We start from the raw sequence: 22798 nt of genomic DNA, 5'->3' as shown, positions 1-22798 counted from the left end.
GTATTAACCTGCCACTTCTTTTACCATAAACAGCACCAAGAGGGAGGTATAGTTACAACTCCTAGTCGATGTACTCACCTGACTGCAGTTACTAAGGTAATGGGGATTATTTTCAAAAAACATCATGAAGACCTCAATCTCCCCTCTATAGGAATAAGTCACTAAATGAGCATGCTTTCCAGGATCCACTTTGAACATTTAAGCATCTTATTGGCTTCACCCAGTCTGCACTACCAGTGTGTTTGATTCAGGTAACTTAGTTGGCATGCAACATTATTTAAAAAAAGAAGAAGCATGCAGCCGTACACTAAGGCTTTTAACTTTAACTCATAATGGCAGAAATCATTAATAAATTTCATATCAGTACTTTCTGTTACTGCTAAGCCAGGCCCATTTCCAGTGGATGAATGTCTGTTCAATGGTTCTGCCTGCAGCTGCGGTACACCGGCAGCGTCTTCTATGTTCCATCTGTGGATTTGATTTGCAGCACGACTTATTTTTGAGCTTTCATGTGACCTTTGCTTTTACTCCGTAGCAGAAGCAACTTCAAATGAAGTGATGCAATACTTAATAACAAAACATTCAACACTGGACCCTCCATCCCTAAGCATGACACCAGCTCCATATTGTTTTTGTGGTTACAATCTTGCACCTGATCACTAAGTTTTTTTTATAGAGCCCCCTCCTCAGAGCCTGCACACTGTTATTGGCTGAAAGCTGCACATCCACTGCACAACAGTTTACGCCCAGAAACGTCTTGGACACAGAGCAATAACAAAGTACAGGGTAACACACACACTAGTTTTAAGTGATGATCCGCAAGGATTATTTTGTTTACCCTCCATACATAAAAAACCTGATCGCATGGTTTTGGTATCTTTGTTTTGCATGATGAAAGACGTTCTCATTTCTCATCAGTCAAAGGGAAGCCCAAATAAGTTCTTATAAAGTGGGGTTTTAAATGCTTTGTGGCATGATTCAGCTCATGTCAGTGGGACCTTTTTTAAAGTGGGATTGTTGCATTGTTATTGTTTCCCTTTATAATCAGCTCCATGCTTCCACACAGCCCACTCGCCTGCTAATCTCAGACAGGCGGGTAGGTGTATGAAAATGTGCTATTTATTATCTTCCAATTATCTATTGTTTACATTGTTACTAAGGACAATAAATGTGTCACTAAGCATCAGGCTAGGTGCTGAGTCTTTTATGAGGTAAACAATACTATATGTTCCTTTGCTGCAGCCCTTTTGGCTGTGGAGCTGGCACTGGATGGGTGGATGACATAATTCCTGGCATGCTCTAAATGTACTCCTTTTTACTTGAGCAGAGAAAAAAAACAGTGCGCCTCTTAAAGAAACATTTCATAGGACACAGGAGGAGCAATAATCAAAGTGTTTCTACAGCTTTTTTTTGCATTTCATTTACACAACCCTTACTGCTCATATGTTTCTGTGTAGTTACAGGAATGCTAAAGGCATTGCAGTTATGGGGCTTTAAGATCAAGCTTTGCCCTTCACAGCTTTTAAGAGAGAAAAGAGAAAGTTACATTTTCTGTTGAGAAATTCAAAGAAAGAAAAACTTGTGAAGCAGCCACACGTGTGTCAGTTTTTAAATCTGCTACACTGTGATTGATGGAGTGATTACTTCACTTTGAAGTCATTTGTAAGCAGTTTAAACCATTAGTGTTCATGGTAACACTATTACGTACTCCATTCATTTGACTGCGCTGTAGTAGAGGAGCACCTCTTGTTGTGAGGAGGAGAAGCACACACAATAGCAGTCCAACTGCAGGTTTTGTAAGCAACATCTGTATGAATGGTGGCATTGTCAGGGTATGATGTCATCGGAGACGGACGGTGAGCTAAGAGCACAGCTGAATCTGCAGCCTGCTTCACTGCAGCTTTGGAATAAATGCATGTGGACTATATATGTTGCTCATGATTGCTTGCTTTAAATGCACTGGCGACCAATCTGGCACAGAGTCACAACACATCTGTGGACATAAGGGGGCTAAAATAGACCATGAAGTTGAGTTTGCACATAGTATTCGATACAGATCTGTTATATACATACATGTGGTAGGTTAAGTAAACATGTGGATGTGTCATACAACTGTCACACAAGGACACAAGACAACTGACAAGATTTGCATTGATTTAGTGCTGCACCATAAGGTTGGTCAGTATCACTGCCTTGGATGCAAAGAAAGTTTCACAGATGATAACCACATGGAGCTCCTCTATTTCATCATTGAGACAAGTGGATTATTTCAAGAAAAGAGGAGTGGGACGTGATTGTGTACCCAGTGAGTCTCAAAATGATCCCATAGGGATAATAACCACAAAAATAGTGACTAACTGGAAGAGAAAAATAAAGAAAATAGTATTTAGCAATAACAAGTAAGCTTCTTTAAATAAATAATGCAGAGAAAAAGGGAAACTAAACCACAGCTGCAAAGCAAAAGCAGTGGACTGGAAATGACATTTTCAGGAATACCCAGGAAACACTCCTTAACAAAAACACAATGGCTGCCACAACGGGCCTAAAAAGAGAACACAAAAGGCTAGTTTAGAAAAAACCTGCCCAGCATCACAAACTACATTCTTATATAGACTGGAAATGATGAGACAATTATGAAGAAAGATTTTGGTGGTGCCTATGCACACACACACACACACACACACACACTCACACTCAGACTCACACACACACACACACACACACACACACTCACACTCACGCTCACACACACACACACACACACTCACACACACACACACTTACACTACAATGGAAAACACTTAAAGAACCTCTTATTACCTCTGAAGCTGAGTTTTACAATTTGAGGTCTGCAGCCTCCAGAGTGTGCATTTGAAGGCTGATAACGTCACAGCAGTGTGTCGAAGGCTCTTCCATTTCGAATGCTCATTCAAATACTGCTGACATATGCTACCTCCTTTCCCCAGCTTATCTCATGATTCATTGCGGGCCATTATAACAACAAATTGTAAACATTTATTTATAATCAAATTCTGACGAAATAATAATTAATAGACTGATTCTCACAAACTGTATCAATTATAATAAATAGAAACCTGTACGATGGTTGAACCAGTTCTATCCAACATCAAGCAGAAGGGGATTTAAAAACATGCCTATGGGACAAAAGCTCACATGAAATTTATATTCAACATGTATCAAACATATGAACAAACACTGACTCCTGTGGTAACTAGTTGGTAGAAAAGAATAAAACCTAAGCAGTGCACAGTCTCATTTGAAAGTTAGCAAACTTTTACAGCTGACACCTTTCAGGCATACATATAAGCCTACTGGTTAATTAATAGCCTATTTGATTGACCCATATATGTATGTGTGTGCATTTATGCCGAGCCCTGTGCATGTCCGTGTGACTTTGTGTGGGTGGGGTTATAGACAAGGGTAACAGTTGTGGCCCAGAGAGTCGCATCTGTTTGTCTTTGGATGACTGCATGTTGTTTTAGCTGTGCTGATGGGACGTGTATGTGAAGGCCATTTGGTCATGGTTCAGGGCCCGTCAATAGGACAGGGCTCCAGTCGAGCCAAGCTTGGGTAAACCAGCTGCCATCAACACACGGGCCAGACTGGACTGGTCTGGCCACCATGAGCCCCCATGGAGCCTCAGGAGTGACAGAGATACTCTCTGAACTTCAAAACAACCACTCCCACACTGAAGTGGTGATGAAGGGGATAATGTCCGCTGTATCAGAGGTATTTTGAGATAAATAAATTGAAGCTTATATTGATTAGTGAGGTCACAGCAAAGTCTCTCAAACCAAACAAGACAACAGCCTACTTTTAATTGACTCTGTCATTTTGACATGTTTGAGCACAAGAGGAATCTCAACATGTGGGTGTCTTAACATTATGTTCTACTCTCAAAATATTATTTCCTTCCTTTTTAAAATGCTGATTCAAGAAATATGAGCTTTTACAGTATTATCTTCAGAAAAGTTCAGAATAAAAACTTTGAACACAAATAGAGACGCTGGTTACATTTGAGATTTAAACAGGGGTTGGCAGGGTAGTGAATGGTCCTGTCTTATCCAAAAGAAACAAGCATTTTTGAAATTATATTTAATGAACTCATCTCATTTCAGATTCCTTTATAAACAAGATGTGACATTAATTGCCTGTTGCTTTTGAAGCCACAAATGGAGGCATTTGTTCGGGTTAATTATTGTGTTCATGCTCTGTCTGTCTCTCTTACTCTTGAGGAATTCTGTGTATTCAAGATTGTGGCGGTGGTGTGTGTAGTGATAACCATGTAGGCTGCACTAGAGCCGGGCTTTACAATAGAAGGAACAGTGGGGTTATACAGACTGGAGTCAGAGGCCCATCCATTAACTTGACAGGGTGGAGGAGTTGCCAATAGTATGAGCGCATGCTTTTGGAGCACACTCCACTGTGGGTGTGTGTCTCACTGCACCCACACCACCAAAGTTTCTCCAAAGCACCACCAGAGTGTCGGGTCCTGGCAGCACAGACGGCCTATGTGCATCTCATGTCTGCGTCTGGAGCCACAGGGAGGCTCTGTTCTGCTCGGCTCTGATCGGCTTGGCCCAGAACTCAAGAGAGAGGAGCGAGGGGGCGACATTACAGCCCAGAGCTCCCATCAGACTGTCTGCCTCGGCGTTCCCTGAGGAAATCAGTTTAACAGTCCCCGGCTCTTGGCAAGCAGAGGGCGAAGGGGTGGAGAAAAAGGGAGAGGTGTGTGTGAAAGAGAGAGAGAGAGAGAGAGAAGGGGGGATGTTACTGCCTCTCTGGGCGAGAGGGAAATCTAATAAAATTGGACTAATGGGGGTGTGGAGTTTTAGGGCACAGAGAGTGGGTTTTGCAGACAGGCACTGGTAGGTGGTGGTGGTGTTGGTGGAGATTGAGAGGATGGAATTAGATCCTCTGAGTGCTTGGCAACGCAGCAGAGCCAAACTCCTGCTTTCAACTAAAGATGGTGAACCCATGTAGGGTTCAGTGTGTGACTGAGGGGGTCTAGACCCGCAAAAATACAGCCAGGAAAAACTTAAACTAGAGAATATTATGTATATTATTTAATTTGCTAAGATACGTTTTACAATATCAAACATAAATGTTAGCCTAAAGTGGCATGGGTTAAGCTCTGAACAGAGGTTTTAGTCCTCGCTGTGGGTTTGACTCCTACCCTCAGACACTAGCTGCATGTCATCTCCAATCCATCTATACTCTTTATTCTGTCTCTTTTTAGCAGTCATGTCAAAATGAAAGTCAAAATGGCCAAACATATACTCAAAAACAAGAACATAAAAAAGGTAAGCTTAAGGCAAATTCAAATCTGCAATCCCATGACAGGTCTAATACTGTATATAAAAACACACTGTTCTAAAACAACACTGAATTGAGTAGACTACAACACACATAATACAGATGGACACAGAGTGAAACACACACACACAGACAGGTGTGTCAAGTTAAAAACAAGTGTGAGTTTAAAAGCAATTACGGTACAAACACTGTGCGTTATACATGATAACTGTTCTAGTAAATTAGTGGTGTTAACACAAAGGCTGACAAACTCAGACTGAAGCTTAATTGCATTTCTGTCAATTATTTTACGCGACACAGAAGATCTCCTTTTAATTTGTGATCTTTTAGCACTTAAATTCTGACTCCACAGTCTGCTAAGATTGTTCTAACCTGCTGTAAGGCGCCAGAGGGCCACAGGTCCCCTGACAGTACACCGCTGTGCTTTTAAGGGGAATAAAAGTGCTCACCCTGACCTCAACAGGTTTGATTTACCCACGCTGTGGCGGGCGTGGTCTTTCTCTCTTTTGTACCTGCGCCCTGCTCCTGCTTACTCCTCCCAGGGTTAATAGATATGAAGTCATCTGGCGGGGCGAAATCTGAGTGTCTTCTCAGGATATGCCCAGAGCACTCACAGGGACATCACTCAGACACCCTCTTGTGTCGGAGAGGAAGCAGCCATTAATAAATATCATTAATGGGTGATCACCTGGTGTCCCTGAAACCACATAAATGAGAGAAGCTTTAAAAGAAAGAAGAGGGAGGGGAGAGGTCAGGGGGCAAAGGTCTGAGATGCGATAGCTCCCCTCTGGGCGGAATCAGGGAGGTATTTTAACAATGGAAAATCAATAGGCTTACTACTTTAAAGTACACTTCCAGAATGCTTGAAATGTAGTGTCAAATTCATGATTACATATTTATAGCCTGCTAGTTTATATTTTTATCTTGTAAGAAGCTGTCGTGTTTTTATGTTGTCATGAACTAATCATCCTTTTAATATGTCTTATTTCTAACAACAGCCGGGCAGACAGTGTGCCATCCCATTCAAAACCACAGGCTAACACCTGCACCTAACTGATTTAATGACTGTTTTCTGCAGCGGCCATGTTGCTGCAGGAGAAATCTATATGTATGTGTGTTATTAGAGGAAAGTGCACATAGTGGTTAAGTTCTTGTGCTTAGCACAGTCTGGGGAAATACAACCATGTGTTAAAGAGTCATTAGGGAGCTGATGAAGGTGTTTAAGAATCACAGCCTGCTCATCATCGCTCTGCTAACGTCCCATAGTTGCGTCACTGTGGTTCTGGATACAAAGACTTAAGATTTGGCTGAGCAGGGTTTAACTGAGATGGAGAGTCTGTTTCAGATGGAGCAGTAGCAGGCACTTCAGGACTACGTTTATTTTAGGGTAAGGACTTTCTTTTGACACAATGTGGACTGTTGTTTTTTTTTCTTCTCTTCGTTTTAATCTGGTGTGATTATTTAAAAATGTTAGTCGAGTCTGTTGTCTTTTCTCACTTTATTTCTCATATTTCACATTTCGGGCTATAATCTCTTTAATCTGCAGGATGAGCTTCGGACATGCTCTCTTGGTCCAACAGTTTAGATTTTTAACTTTGTTGCATCAAATGTTGTTTGTTAAATTTGGTGAGATAAAGGTCTTCTTATTATGTACTATGGTCATTTTCTTTCGTTTTCCTGTCTGCTGTTTATAATCCTCACTGCTACAGCGTTTAGAGGCCCCTCAGCTCTTTGACCTGCCTCTGTACTCTGACACTCCGGGGCCTCTTTGGATGCAGGCTAATTCAATTAATAAACAGATAGCGCTGCACCACCAGCTGGAAAGCTCTCAGCGACACTGACAAATGAGTGCTCGTTGTCTTAGGCTGATGGTGTGTGGGGAGGAGACACTAGAAGCCATCTAATCTCCCTTTACCCCTGGTCACCACTCCTCCCCCCCCCCCCCCTCTCTCTCTCTCTCTTAGTGTCCCCCTTCACTTCCCTTTTACCCTCTCTGTCCTTCTCCCCTGGCGCCTGCTTGGCAGCGACTCAGGCACCCCCAGATGAGCATCTTAACCCGCACACAGACATCTTTACAAGGGCCTTAAAAACACAGCACAGGAGACAGGCAGCCAAAAGAGTCCTCTGGCTTCTGTCCATTCAGGTGATTGCCGGCTCTGCAACTAAGTGGCAGGAGATTGTCAAACCCTGATTGGTTTCCTCTTTTACAAGAGAGGTGGGCCTCACCTCTCTGGTGCTGAGTGACAGGCTGAAGACTGAAAGAAAGGTATTTAGTCAGGACTGTCAGCTGCAGAATTCATCCTGTGATACTCGGAAGATGTCCTTGTCAACACTGGAGACATGATTCATATCTGTAAGCTTGTTTTCATATGATTCTGTATTAGGAGCATGTTGAATAGCTGTTTGTTATTTCTGTAATATTTGTATTGTGTTCAGGTAGATATGCAGTTTGATAATCAAAAAACAAATACAGAATGAATCTTGCATGTTGACAGTAGGAATATATTGCAGTCCTATGTTATATGTTACCTACAGTTAGTCTCAGTATGAATGTGATGCTATGGACAGCTGCAGGCCTGTAAGTGTTTGTGTAGACTCTGTGCTATTTTGAACTCTTTTCTGTCTGGTTTAAAAGACAGAAACCTGTGGCCCTCGATAATGAAGCTGCTGAGGCTGTGGTGAAGGCGGTTAGCAGGAGTTTTGGTGGGATCAGATGAAGATGTACACTAGGAGGAAAAGTGTAAAACAAAAAAACAAAAAAATGAGTCAACAGAAAAATCATGTAATTCTAAAAATGTTGTGCTGTTTCACTATGTCAGGCATCCTTCGGTTTCACAAACAGAAACTACACTCAGCCAAAACAGGCTTGGCAAGGTCATAATTTCACAGTGCTGGTTTCATGTACTCCTCTATCACATGCACTGTGTTGGAAAGCCAAGTACAGCCTACACGTAAAACCTCAAACAAATACATATAAGCAATTTGTAAATATAATCCAAACCAGAAGGGCTTTTGTCAGAGATGGTTTATTAGACAGAGTCTCCTTCATGCTGGTAAAAAGCTTTCCACTCATGAGCAGTGTGAGAGAGGAGCGGAGGGGGCCAGTATTTTGCTCTGAACATGTCGTAGCGTAGTGATCTAGACCAGCTGGATGCCATTCCCTATGGGAATCATGAATGTGAAGGTTGTTAAAAGATATGGAGCCCTGGACGCAGCGTGGACTCACTGACAGCAGCTGGGAGAAGGGGGAAGGGAGCAGAGAGAGGAAAGAGAGCTCTGGGAAAGAGAATAGAAAACTTTGTGGAATTCATAATCGGACCCTTAAAAAAGAAAGCCTTTGTGTTCAGTTGTGTTGCCTTAAAGTCAGAGGTAGAAGATTTGGTAGGATCTAACCTTTGTCTGTGTTATTTATTAAAGTATTTGTCGCATTACAACTTGTTGAAGAGATGTACTTAAATCAAAGTTCAGCAGACTCAACACTCTCTCAGTCTGTTGTTCATGAAGCAGTTACATTTTGATGAGTCCTGAAAAGGCTCAGACATTATTTTCTTTATTTTGTCTGGGTTTTCTGTACAACAGGTGAAGCCTTGAGGACGCGTTTTGGCACTTGTATATTTGGATAGAGTTCTTTGGAGGTTTTGTGGTTGTCTTCAAGCTATGCCAAGAAAAACACTCTCAAAGAGAGGTGCATTCAGTAAACACGAGGAAAACAAGCACGCCTTGAGAGAGCCTCTCTCTGGTCTCCCTCTGAGGCTGCTCACAGACTGCGGCTCAGTCAGGGCAAAGTAGACCACACGGTTAAAGCAACAAGCCTCAAGCAAAGGAGCAGTCTGAGGCTCACACATACACATACACCTGCATAAAATAGAGAGGCTATTAAGAATATGAAGACGAGGTACTGGTGGGATGGCTATCAAGGAAGGTAAAGCAGGAGAATGACAAGACTGAAGGAGAGACAGAGGACAGGCTAAGTGGCTTTGATTTGTTCTCCTGACATCGGGATTTATGGAGCCATTCATCATCCAGCAGTCGGCACATGAGCTGCTCTGTAACCATGATAATCAGCACACTGATAGCTGTTTGCATCTACAAATTCTGTCTTGAAATATTCATAGAAAATTGTTTTAAACATGTTGCGCTGTCTGTCTGTTTCTCAGAGGCTGAAGGCTGCACTTTCACACCATCCGGGCACCATCGCCAACGGCAACATGATGAACTCCATGGGCATGATGGAGATGATGACATCGCGGCAGGAGCAGGGCACCCACCATCACATGCACTCACACCCGCACCAGCACCTGCAACCCCCTCCCCACGCATACCAGCACCACGGCAGCCATCACCACCACAGCCAGGCACACGGCCAGGGCGGACATCATCACCCGCAGGGACACAACCCCCATCACAACTCCCACAATCCCCACCTCCATCCTGGGCATCCACACCAGACCTCACCCCACCCGTCAATGCACTCTTCTTCACATGTAAGCAAAGAATATTCCTGGGAGAGACGAAGCTTTTAGACAGCTCCAAGACAGAGCCACAGGTTCAATAACACATTAACCACACTGCACATTAAAACCTAAAAGACGGTATAGGTACCATGACTAAAACAGGGCAGCACTGTGAGTGGTTTTCAAGTCAGCTATTAGTGGTTTAGTACAGAAGTAAAGCTGAACTGATGCTTCAAATTCACAGTAAGTAAGTGGACAAACACTTTCTCCCTTACTACAGCCTAAATGCCAAGTAGTTTCCTGGCAACCATCTCAAAGGTAATTTTTTCCTTAGCGGCTGGTCAGCTTCAGGTCAGTGTTGGACGCCTGCCATGGCAGGAAAGGGTCATGAAGAGGCCATAAAGCAGCCATTATAAAAGATGCTCAGGACTGTCTTACTGGCCATTATGTGGTCACAACGTGCACAAGAAGTTTTATAAATACTGATGATGAAGAGACAGCCTTGGCTAACAGTCTAGGAACATCTTATGAATATATTTGGTTTAATTCTAAAAGAAAGTTAGAAAATAACCCAAGGGAGAGGCTTTGTCCTTGCATTGTCTTAATGCCCTCTGCAGTCTCCAGCATTATGGTTGAAGGACATCAAGAAATGCAATTCACTGTATGTTCCAAATGTGTCATTAACTTAAGTTATTAAAACAACACTCTCTGTATGCATGGAGGTCATTTAAGCAGCTTGTATTTTCCATGGTTCTCATAAAAATGGTAATGATCTGAAGACTGAAAACACTTGACCTTGCCAAGAATATGTCGAGATCTGTCAGAGCATGTACAAGTTTAGAAACGGGTCTATTGACTGCGTCTGGTGGTGTAAGTCTGAGTGAAAGTGGGCGGTGGAAAACTGCCTCCTGACACCTCTTTAACAAGGTGGGCAGGCTGGTGAATCAGCCCAGTCACTCTCTATGTCGCTGCTGACGCCCACGGTCCAGCTAACGGGGCACGTGGCCCAACCAGATGTTGTTTTTGGGGAAGTTGCCAGACGTGGAAAAACTGCAGGAGGTTTGTATGTATAGATGCTTGTTTTGAGGGGAGCTGTGACAGCAGACAGGTGGCTGGATTTATGTCAGGTGTGTCAGAATAGTTACATGTCTGGTTTGGATAACGCTCATCAAGGGATCAATGATGCTCATATATCTCTTTCCGTCTTTCAGATGTCACCTGCAACCCAGCAGATGCAGCCAACGCAGACCATGCAGTCACCGCCCCCAAGTGGTGGGCGCCGCAGGCGAGTCGTGGATGAGGACCCAGACGAACGACGGCGGAAGTTTCTGGAGCGGAACAGAGCTGCGGCAACGAGATGCAGACAGAAGAGAAAAGTTTGGGTGATGTCGTTAGAGAAGAAAGCAGAGGAGCTCACTCAGACCAACATGCAGCTTCAGGTATAAAGTGAACATGCATGTTGCAATTAAAAGTCGATGCAAAATCACTGCAGATCCCAAAGTTTTTTATTCAAAGATAATGGCAGTAAGTTGGAGTCTATAAGTAAGATTGAAAGCGGTGAGCCCACAAAGAACATCAAAAAGAATGGAACTGATTAACTCAGCAGAGATTTAAAAGACCTGCCTTTCCCATAATGCAACAGAAAAGCATCTTTTGTTACATCCCCTTTGCCTGGTAAATGTCCTCATCTTAAAACTTCACATCCCAAAACTTGTAACATTCTTAATTATTAAGGAATTGAGAACTTATGAGTTAAATATTTAAAGCCTCATGCTCAAAAATAAAACAACCCTTGAAAACAACAGAAATAGTGGTTGTGGTAGTTTTAATGAGGATACATTACATTGTTATCAATACACTTTTATTAATCCTGATACGATGGGATGCCTGGCTGATATTAATATTGTTCTCTGTCTATTTCAGAATGAAGTGACGATGCTAAAGAGCGAGGTGACCCAACTGAAGCAGCTTCTCCTCACACATAAGGACTGTCCCATCACCACTATGCAGAAAGACTCCCAGGGTTACCTCAGTGAGTAGCTCATACACTGACACACAGACAGACGCACACACTGCCACATGGTAATTCGACCCAAAACACACACCTTCATCTGCGTGCCCTTGCCCACAGAGAAGATACGACCATTGTGAAAATGCTCATTTATTGGCCTGCCTGAGAAAAAGGATTAAACTCTAAAGACTGATCTGACTGCCAAGACTCTTTGCTCCTGTGTGCTGGTATCCGGCTCCCACGCTCACTTCAGGATTCTTCCTTTCACATATGGGTGTTGCACACTCTGGTAGCCGGCCTGGATTTAAAGTTGGTAGTCTGCATCCCACATGAGACCAGTATTTTTCCATCCGACAGCAGCTCTGCGCTCAAAAGCAGTTCGAGACTTGACGTTGAAGACGTCACAGGCTGCACGCCGGCATCCAAACTCTCATGGATGCCCTAGAATCTCACTGATTACACTTCACGCCGTGCTCAGCTCCGCCACATATGACATCAGAGCCCCACCCGTTGATACGAATACAAGTGACATTTCCACGTAATTAGGATCAGGCACCTCCCTGTGTGGCTTCAGCACAGGAAAATAAGGCTCATATCCCTCTTGGCTGAATAGTGCTTTTATGCAGAGAAGAGCTGACTCCCAGACTGGGCTGGGAGAGAGCTTCATCGATGAGTCTCCGTTGTGTACAGATGTCACCTTCAATGTGTCCAACAGTCATCAGGAGTGTTTATGGAGTTAAGCGATGAACTTTTCCATTTTTGTGTGAACCATTACGGCTTATATTAGGATGACAGGTGACACTTTTCGTGTAAATTTACTGTGGCATGTGTTTAGAATGTATCTCCTAAATAAAGCTGTTTATTTGTTATTTCCATCATGGGATTTATTTCTGTATTTGTTTTGATTTTATTTATTTTATTATCAGCTTACATATATTTGAAAGCCTCTTTGTATAGCGTGTCTGTCACTGTTTTCACACGTGCACACACATGCTGTACATGCATCCTCATAGCTGTGTCTGCTGTCTTTTCAGGTCCAGAGAGCAGTCCGGCAGGCAGTCCAGCTCCAGCGTGCTCCCAGCAGCAGGTCATTCAGCACAACACCATCACCACCTCCACCACAACTGTAGGGGGCAGCAGTGTGCATGGGCAGGCTAACCACCGCACAGACATTAACCCCATCCACTAGGAACAAGAGAGACTGTAACACCCCAGCTGTAGCCCCAAACAACCCCTGATCCCTCTCTCACTCCATCAAGTAAAACCTCAAAGGCCTGTGTTGCTGCTCTTTGTACAGTAGCTACATAATGTATTTTTATAGACCAACCCTATTAACGCATAAATGTTCTATGGTTTGCCTTTTTTGTTTGTCTTTATTTGTACTCCTCGAGACAAGGGGAGTTTTGCTGATGTCATGCAGCGTGTAAGTGACTTTTTCTGTTGTTTAAAGATACAAAATGAAACCAGAAGAAAGAGTCATAACTCTTGGACTGTCATCTCTTTAAGCAAACCCTTACATCTCTTTATGCCTGATGGACTGAATCAAATCATTCCCTGAGTATCACATGTGGAAAGTGTGTGAGAGTGTACAACAGACTTTGAATAAGTGCGTTGAATTTACTGCCTTTAATTTGTTGTCTAAAACCAGGTGGAAGTGTCGCCATATCTTGAAGACAGCAATATGTCTTGAAGACAGGAATATGCAAGCAGATGTAAAGATCCTCTACTTCCCTAGAAATGACTGTTAAACTTTTTTTCCCTGTCAGCAGTATTACTAAAGAGTGTTAAATACAGCAAGACAGTGAAAACATGATCACATGGAAGCAATACATCACAGAATAGATTATCTTCAATACAGCACAGTATTGAACATCTTCTCTACTGTATGTCCCTATTGTGATCAGCATGGCCAAGCCACTCTGGTCCAGAGGACATGTTGTTACAGCTAAGCGTACACTGTGACACCAGTGAGGCAGCTCGAGGGTTTGAAACAAACTCCTCCGCTCTCCAGGACCAACTGAAGTTTTAATTATTGAGGCCTCCTTTTTATATATTTGTGCATCTGGATCCACGTCTTGGATTTAAATCCCAAATGAATATAACCTTCAGTTATGTATGTCAGAATAGTTTTGAGTGTGTATGGGAACTATGCATATTGTGTGTATGATTTTGTTTTGTCTTCTTCACTCTGCAGAACTAGTTTAGCAGTTGTTTAGAGACAGAAAAACAAAGAAAATGATTGAGAGTGATGGTGCGCATGTCTTTTTTTTTTTCTTTTTTTAACTGGTATCCCACAACTGGCGAAGTGTTCAAAGTTTTCCAAAGAAGAGCAGTTTCTGTGTGTGCTTTTCCAAAGCGTAACAATGTGCCTGAATCTTTCTTAATATCTTTTGTTGGCCACTTTTTTTTTTTCTTTAACCAATCAAAACAGTCACATTCTCAGAGTATTACTGATGACTTTTCTCTTGTTATTGGCCTTGTCTGCTGAATGTAGGGGCCAAACAAGCTGACAAGGCGAAAAATACCAATTTTCCATTTGGCCCCTGACCTCTCCATCAATCCCTCTCTTGCCCTTCTGCAGTTCATAATGGCAGTGGATGCTCTGATAGAAGTCATGGCTCCATTTTATTTTTTTGTAATCTTCTTTGCATCCATCAAAAGCCTCTTACCTCCTTACCTGAACCAAAATTCCTCTTTCTCTGTTTTTCCCCCATTGACCAGGAATGTTGATTCATGACTCATTAGCATGATGACCACAATGCACTGTGTTTTACAGTAGGATGAATAAGATACATTCCACTGACAGGTGGAGCAATCGCTGAGCTGTCTATGCACTTTGTCCTCTGCCTACCAGAGGGAAGAATAGCCATATTAAAGTCCAAGTAATTCTCAGTGATCTTCCCATTTTCAAACACCAGCGAGAAACTTAAACTGTGTTTGGCTTTATAAAATGAGTCTGTGCCTGGCATGCATCCCATTTCTATAGATAGAAGAAGAGACCCTTGTGCTTGTTTTGTACGATAAGGATCCTGAACCATTGACTTTGTGCCCCCATATTATTCTGGAAACGTTTTTTAAGATGAAGGACGCTCACATGTGATTTTAAAATCTCATCTCTTCCTAATGGGTTGCATTCACCTTTTTTCGCACTGTTTATGTCATTTCTTAACCTCAAGAGTCCGCGTGTGCAGTTTATAATGTGTGTGGTTGAGACTGAGAAATTGAATTATCTCAAAAAGGGCTTTGTTGTTCCAACCCTTTAACCTAAAGCTAGCCTCAAGTCGGCTCATTTTTCAAAACATGTTAAGATTGTAAAACCATTCCAAATTAACCTAATGCATGTGAAAATGTCAACTGGAATCATTTGGAGGATGCTGATTTCTTTAAGAGTAACATATTCATTACTTAAGTTGAATATAGCTTCAGAAAAATACTTTTTCTTTGTATTGCAGATATTTGAAAACAGGGACGGGTTGAAGTGCAGTGCGAGTGTGTCTGTGTAGATTTGTGAGAGGTGGAGAGAAGCTCCTACACATTAATGATGTTATAACTATTATTTTAAATCTAAAAAAAACCTATAAATAGTGTACATAATGTCATTCATTTGTGTAACCGTGTACATGTAATGCAACCACCTTTCTTTTTGAAGGGAGTCAATGTGTGGTACATGTTTGTAAATAATGTCTGCATAGCACTTGTTGCCTTTTGTTGTATGTCAAGGCTCATTTCAGCGCTTAAAACACATTGTTTATATGTAACAAACGATGGAAAACCATTTTTGCCTGCATAACTTTGTACATTTTTGTGTGTGTCTGTAACGGCATTATCTCCATTTTGTTTAGTTCTGAATTTGTACAGATGTTAAAGTATCACTGCAGTTACATTACGGTATGAAAATAAAGCACTTGTTCTGTAACTGATGTGAGTGGGTGTCACAGCTAAATGAAACTTATAAGGACAGTCAGAGTGCACACATGAGCTGAGAGACATGAAATGAATATTTGAAGAAAAGCCAGATCAACAGTTTTTTTTCCAATCAATGTCCTTGAGACATGACCGCTCATTAAATTGTAAGATGCTTTAAAGATTTAAAATACTCATTAATTATTTAACTGTCTAGACATCTTGATAGTTGCCTGATGAGATAACATGGCAGTTAACCTCAGTACACAAACAACTCAGTAAGATGCTTCCAATTATCAATACTGAACTGCATGACATTTACATTCAAAGCCATAACAGAAGTAAAAGTGTGTATTGTTCGAAAATGCGTCTTTCTTCCCATTTTTCAGACATATTAGGTAATAAAATATTATTCTTAAGAGGTAAGTTAAGATGTTCAAATATCCAATGTAAAGAACTTTCACAGCAGTTTTGTTAGAGCGATAGTTTTTTGTTTGCATTTTCAGGGGGTACCTTGCAAAAGTGTCCTTGTAGCACAGGGACCCCTGGTGGATATTTTCTGAACTAACCTAACAGTATTAAGGAGGAGAAATCCCATTCATCAATAGGTGCTGCCATATCCTATTCTAAAGGCTAATCAGGCTCTACGGTTTCATTTATATAAAGACACTTACATTTAAAAAAGAAAACTTTATTTCAAATCTTCACAGCCCTGCAGCAGAGGTTCTTTCTGTACACATTCAAGCGTTTAGTGGATTAACACGACATGCACTATGTTTCCCTCATTCATTAAAAGACAAACATAAACATCATGTCATTTAAATGAAACTCTAGCTTGCCTGCACTTAGACAAACAAATGTTGGAAGAGATTCATGGGTCCCTGTTCATGGGTCCCTTTTTTTTTTTGATGTGCAGTGTGTCAGAGCGGCCTTAAACCAAGTGTCACTTCTGCCATACACAAAGAAAAATCAGCTTCAAAGATGTGTTCGGATCTAACATAGTGCTGATTTACGTTACCTGAGACAATCAACAGTCTTTTTAAAATCAACAGTTAGTGATCAACAATATCCTCTGAGATGCGTTCATGAGCATCCAAACATTTCAGTACCAGCCCCGCGTTGAGAGGAATCTGTCAATCATGTCAAAGGACCTCGCCGGCTGGTCGTACGGCAGAATGTGTCCCCCTCCTCTAATGATGACCTGAAGTGACAAAAGGAAACAATTCAAAGCCGGTGTTCTAAGAGGTTCTTTTACATCGTTTCACTGTGCATGTTGGAGATATCTGCTCACCTGGTAAAACTCTTTGACTTGTCGTACATAACCGGCTACCTCTGTGTCGCTGGGCTGAACCTTCCAGTGGAAGCGAGGCGTTGTTTTGAACTCTGCAGCTCCGGCCCATTTGACAGTAGGCAGAAACCTCTCAGTCAGTGGTGCTGCTACGATGACATCCAGCTGGCCGCTGTAGATTAACACCTGGATGTGGTAAACAACCAGCACGCATTATATCTTTAAATGCAAGCAAGAGAAAAATGCCTTTTATTTCCATTAAGACTGGGTGATATTAACTGGTACCACAATACATTGTGCCGCTACAGCAGATAACCCTTCAGCCCTCACCCTGTAGTTGTCCATCAGCACCCCCAGCCACGGTTTGATGCTCTTCATGACGTCCTGCACGAGGTGCTTTTCCACCTCTGAGCCGTCGTGGAACGTCAGATTCCCCACATGGATGGCACGTCGCACTGCTGGCAGAGTCACAAACTTGGAGAAGTACTCTTGGTCTTCCGGCTCCTGTGATGCAGAAACAGAGCAAACCATGTGCAAAGGCTTTGATTTAGGTATAAAAATAAAACTATTAGCTTGTGTTTAAAGTTAAGATTGGAAGTCAGGCAGGCAGCGTGGAGCTCCACAAGTGTTAATAATTACCTGACATGACAGGTAGTTGAAGTAGTTGGTGCATCCTGTTGCATTTTGGAAGAAGGAGGGATACGGCTCCACATCACCATTCAGCAAACTATCAAAAACCTGAAATCAGACAATAAGACATCAACAAGCAGCTAAAACTGTTCACCATGAAGTTCTTATGAGTTGTTGTTAAAGAAAGAGTTGTTCATTAAACAGTTGGAAATAAAACAAATGATGTCTACAATTTTCTTTTCTTTTTCTTTTTTTTACCTCAAAAGCCTCGACCCATTTCTGTTGCTGGATCAGTTTCACTCCCAGGTCAGTCTGCTGGTTGACATACTGTCTCTGGAGTTCATCTATCATGCCTGTTTGGTACAGGAACTCCCCGTAACCACCCAGCATCTGAAACAGAAACAGTAAAAACATTATATTCATCTGTTTTCTACAATGGCAGGACTTTAATATAGACTAAAAACTAATACATTTCTGAAAGGATCAAGCAGAAGAAAAAGGAGCTCAATGTATCTGAATGTTGAAATACGTGAAAAACAAACTATTTTAGTTAGTTAGTACAAAACAAGTACAGTGAAGAGAAATAGTTCATTAATAAGTCAAGATGATGTCGTTTAAAACACACAGTCAGACACGCACCAGTTCTGGATCACAGAGTCCGTCACCAATAGCCATCCCCTTGAGGTTGATTTTCACTTTGGCAGTTGGGTTTTGTTTGTGGATGTAGTAAGAAATGGCAGGAACATACTTCCCTGCATACGACTGCACGGGGACAGAGTAGTGTTACATGTGTAGACACTTTGTTTAATATAGGTTTTAAAGGTCATGTTCAAAGCTTGAAATACATTTATTTATTTTTTTTAAATACCTCGCCAGTTGCGTAGAACTCATTGGACTGATACTCAGGAAAAAGCTGGAAGAACTGTGTTAAAGCACTTTGAAAAGAAAGACAGAATAGTTTTCAACAATTACAGCACCTGATTCAAAGACTCAAGTTAGAAGTATGCAATGTTTTGGTCAGATGTTTGGGTTTTACCTGTACAGATCTCTGCCAACGTCATCCTGATTCTGAGCAAAACCTCTGTCATCATCAGTGAAGCTGAACCCTGTTCCAACCTGGAAAACAAAAACAAAATGATCTTACTCAAAGGCTGTTAGTCCATACTCATGCACATCAGAGGAGAAACCTTGAATCAAACGTTGCTTTTTGTCTGAGGTGAATAAAAATAATACGTACTGGATTGTCGATATACAGAACTGAGTATCTCGTTGTCCAAGCATATTCCCTCATACCGACTGCAAAGATAAAAAAAATCACGAGCAGATGAGAAAAGCTCCAACATAAACTGCACACAGAGGTTTAATGTGATTGTTTATGTTTTCTTCTTTAGCACCTGATCACTTCTTACCAGTCAAGTTCTTAAACACCACATACGGTCCATGTTCCACAAACAGACCGAACATGGAGGTGCCTCCAGGGCCGCCTTGCAGCCACAGCAGGACAGGAGCATTATCTTGGTTAGCCTGTCAGGCAGGAGAGAGAGAGAGAACACAAAGATGAGAGTTTAGCACCACCTTGTGGTCACTGCTGTCACATACACCACACTTTAGTACACAGTCAATTAACTTTTTAACAAGTGAAAGTATGATTATTAAAGGTGGGTCAAGTGTATGCTAAGGCTGGTTTAGATTTAACCGACTGTTGAGATGTGGCAAATAACATCGGTCCTTAATGGGTTAATATAAACTCCAGACAATTCAACTTAATGCTTTGTTTCAGGGATAATTAAGGAGTCCTCCTGTATAGAGCTAATAAACAGTTTAAAGAACAGCACTGCCCTACAAAGGCAAAAGGCAGTAACTTCATTTTTTTTTTAAATGAGTTTTTGTCATTTTTGGAACATTACAAATGTGCTTTATTATGTGGACAGATATCTTGAGTCAATTGTGTAGTTTTTTTTTTAGAAAATAGTAGGTTGTATTTGCCTTAACTTCCAAAAGCCCTCGAGAAACCAAGACAGAGTCCAGTAACTTCACTCATCAGGGTCTTTGTATTGCAGCATTCCTGAACGCTCAAGCTGAGTTAAAGTCTTCTGTCTTTGTTTTGCTGCGGATCAAAGTGAAGTTACTGTTTTACTGCAGTGGAGTTAAGGTGTTATGCCTTTGTTTTAATATCTGTCATCAAGCACTTCTGACACACACAGTAGCTTGACTAAAGTGTAGCAAAGAAATAGTGTTGGTTGTGTTATTTTAACCATGCAACCAAGTGAAATACAGTAACAAATGGAAGTTAATGCCTTTTGCCTTGACATGACCCGTTATTATTATACAGGCAATGCAAAGGCAGAGTACATTAACTTCCAAATAAGGGTCAAAGGTCATGTTTGAGCTAAAGATTTTTATGAACATTAATAACCTCATTAAAAAGACAAAGAGTTGCCACATTTCCAATATTCTGCCTGCAACGCATTTGGCTGGACAACAAAAAGACTTTAAAGTCATTTTTCTCAGTTCTACACTCTGGCGAGTTAAGGTCTTTTGCCTTTGTAGGGCAGAGCAGGCAAACCGTCTTATCCCAGTCAAAAAGTATAAATATACTGCCCTCATCAGATGGGTGATAAAGCTATTATTCCTTTCACATGTAATTATACATAGTAAGAAATAATAACATAACAAGAATAAATAAATGGTATAATGACACCCAAGTTTAAAGTTGGGATTTTCTTAAGGCCAGCCAAACAAAAGGGCAGAGGAGATCAGGGCTTCATAAATGTTGTCTTCTCTGGTAGGCTGATTATAGTTCAATATGAATGGCTGATAATACAACACAAGGGTACAGATCATTATTAAACATTGATAAGTCCTATGAGTTTGGTAAAAGCCCGTGTTTGAACATCAGATGGCATGTTTAAATATGAGAATGTAACAGAATGTATATTAGAAACAGCCTCTTTGTCTTACTGCTGACATGCATAAAAACATCTTCACAGTGGCTGCACTAAAAGGAAACAGTGCATTGTCTTTTTAGTAAATAAACTTCAGTGTCATGGTATATCATAAAATGAATAATCTGTAAAGGTTTCAAGAGTGATCTTTCAGTCAGTCCTTGGAGTTGATGTGACATTATAACACTACAGTATAAAGAAAAAGTTATGTGGCTACTGATTTACAGCTGTTATTCAGAATAGCACAGGAAAGCATCCGTCTGCCTGTAAAACCATGTTGGATAAAACACTAAACAAAGTTCACCATCATAGCTGTAATTCCTCTGCATGCACATTGTACAATTCCTTATCACAAGTTGACTGAGGGAGCACAGTTAAACCTCAGGCACACATCACGTTGAGTTATAAAAGCAAAAACATCAGTTTCCTCTTTGTGATCCTCTGCCATTAATCTGATTATGAACTCTGGAAAGCCCCCTGTTGTAAAGAAGAAGTTTGGCCCTACCATCAGGGCAGGGAAGAACCAAAAGAAGAGGTTGCTGTTGTACTTTTTGTTGACCGTCAAGTACCCTGCATAACTCTTGACGTTTGCACCTGGCAAATCTCCCACCAGGCTCAGTTTTCTGGCTGAAACAACAACAAAACATGGGGGGTATTGTAGTTCATTTCAACCCGTTTAAACATCATAACCGTGTTGCACAGCAGTGAATGAAACAATACCTTCATCTATGGCGCCTTTCTCCAGGTAAGGAGTGAGAAAGAGAGGAGACCCGGGGTCGACTCCATTCAGGCCGCTGACACGGTGCGATTTTCGGCAGAAAAATGACGAGCAGCCCCGTGAAAGCACCGAGTCCAGACAGGCCCACAGCAACAGGAGACCAAGAGTTTGCCTCCACAGTCTGGAGATATTTACAAAAGACATATCAGACTACAGGCCCAGTGATATGTGAAACTAGAATACCACTCAGATTTCAAAACAATGTGACCGTAATGACAGCACAGATCACACTGAAGGCGGGACAAGGGTGTAAACTCAACAACTCACCTCATGTTTACTGTGGATTACAGAAAGAGGAGAAAGTTGGATCAGACAGACGTCTTCAAGCTGCTCAGCTCTGTACGGACCACTGACTGTGCAGGACGGACGTTTAGTCACATGACCAGCTCTGGGAAGGTCACATGATATATTAGATCACGTGGTCTTTGTTTTGGCTCCAGCGGCGTTTCTGCCCTCAACGTGGTCTTGCAGGAAATTACCAGTCAAGAGGGGTCAAGTCAAGAGTGACCGATGTGTGACTTTTAACCTAAATGAGTCGGTGGATGCATCTTTATTTAGTTTTTCATTGCAGATGTATCCGATGATTAGTTATGATACACACGTAAGGACCATTATAAAGTCTATGGTAAAGGCACTTTCCCTGTTCAACATCTGTAGTAGTCAAACCACAGGGCCAGGCAAATTCGGCGGGAAGTCGCCAGTTAATTGGTATACCTTTTACTCCGTAACACCAATCTCGAAGTGACTGTAACAGAAAACATTTCATTGCTTTCTTTCTTTCGATTTCATGTTTTTACAGAGCTCCTTAAAACTTCCTGATTTCAGATGAGGGAAGTCTTGTTGGGTAAACTAAAAGTTTTTATTTTTTAAAGTAGCCTATCCCTGAAGGCTGTCTTTAGCTTGTTGATTATAATCTACAGCTGAAAGACAAACAAGCTGGACAGAGAGTTTAGAGTTAGCCTAAGTAGTGGGATAATACGATATAACTAGATAGTACTGTATAAATAATGTTAGTTCAAAACATATTCGGTGCATGTCTTAGCCCACATTTGCATTTCTTTTCACAAATAAAATGCCACTTAGAGTTTCACAGAGGAAAAATGCCAAAATAAAGTAGGCTAGCCTAAATTTAGATAGTCCTATGTCTCACTTTTTTCAAATCTGCAAAGATAAAAGATTGACAAGTTTGTCACATGTTGCGAATAGCACGGAAAAGAGAAGTGAAAGTGTAGCCTTATTATAGCTCTGCATTTATCAGTCTTTACAAAAAAGAAGTTCTTAACCTTTAAATAAATAAACTGGCTATTATACGACAATGTTTCAATGTTTCAATGATCAAACTTCAAAAGGGGAAGTTGTCTTTAAAGGTAAAGCAACCCAGTTGTATAAGGCTATATTATAATTCTTGTTAGCACGAAGAACATTATAGTACTTAATATTTTCAGTCTATGG

At 41.4% G+C, this 22798-nt stretch overlaps 2 protein-coding genes across 3 annotated transcripts in view; one reads left to right on the top strand and one right to left on the bottom strand.

Moving 5' to 3' along the window:
• creb5b (cAMP responsive element binding protein 5b) overlaps positions 1-15718 on the top strand; it is a 41099-nt gene extending 25381 nt beyond the window's left edge. For both annotated transcript variants that reach the window (XM_061050786.1, XM_061050785.1), the window contains exons 8-11: positions 9495-9821; positions 11003-11230; positions 11715-11823; positions 12837-15718. In XM_061050786.1, the coding sequence (XP_060906769.1) occupies positions 9495-9821; positions 11003-11230; positions 11715-11823; positions 12837-12991 (819 nt within the window). In that variant the 3' untranslated portion in view covers positions 12992-15718. The remainder of the gene's footprint in view (positions 1-9494; positions 9822-11002; positions 11231-11714; positions 11824-12836) is intronic.
• Positions 15719-16575: 857 nt separating this feature from the next.
• cpvl (carboxypeptidase vitellogenic like) lies at positions 16576-21757 on the bottom strand. The gene is made up of 13 exons (XM_061050787.1): positions 21614-21757; positions 21289-21467; positions 21074-21195; positions 19033-19147; positions 18861-18919; positions 18660-18739; positions 18492-18558; positions 18263-18385; positions 17882-18013; positions 17633-17731; positions 17324-17497; positions 16997-17179; positions 16576-16906 (listed from the first exon to the last, which is right to left on the bottom strand). The coding sequence occupies exons 1-13, from the start codon at positions 21616-21618 to the stop codon at positions 16808-16810; spliced, it is 1437 nt and encodes a 478-aa protein (XP_060906770.1). The 5' UTR covers positions 21619-21757; the 3' UTR covers positions 16576-16807.
• Between the last annotated feature and the right edge of the window lie 1041 nt (positions 21758-22798).

This window comes from Labrus mixtus, chromosome 11, assembly GCF_963584025.1.
Source record: "Labrus mixtus chromosome 11, fLabMix1.1, whole genome shotgun sequence".
Classification (NCBI taxonomy): Eukaryota; Metazoa; Chordata; class Actinopteri; order Labriformes; family Labridae; genus Labrus; species Labrus mixtus.
The sequence above is the reverse complement of the archived record's forward strand: the minus strand, read 5'-3'. Positions and strand labels throughout refer to the sequence as shown.

Coding starts and splice junctions, on each gene's coding strand:
- cpvl (XM_061050787.1), bottom strand. Junction 18,559..18,659: donor GTTGGCAGAGATCTGTACAG/GTAAAACCCAAA, acceptor TTCTTTTCAAAG/TGCTTTAACACAGTTCTTCC. Junction 17,498..17,632: donor TCAACTACCTGTCATGTCAG/GTAATTATTAAC, acceptor TCTGCATCACAG/GAGCCGGAAGACCAAGAGTA.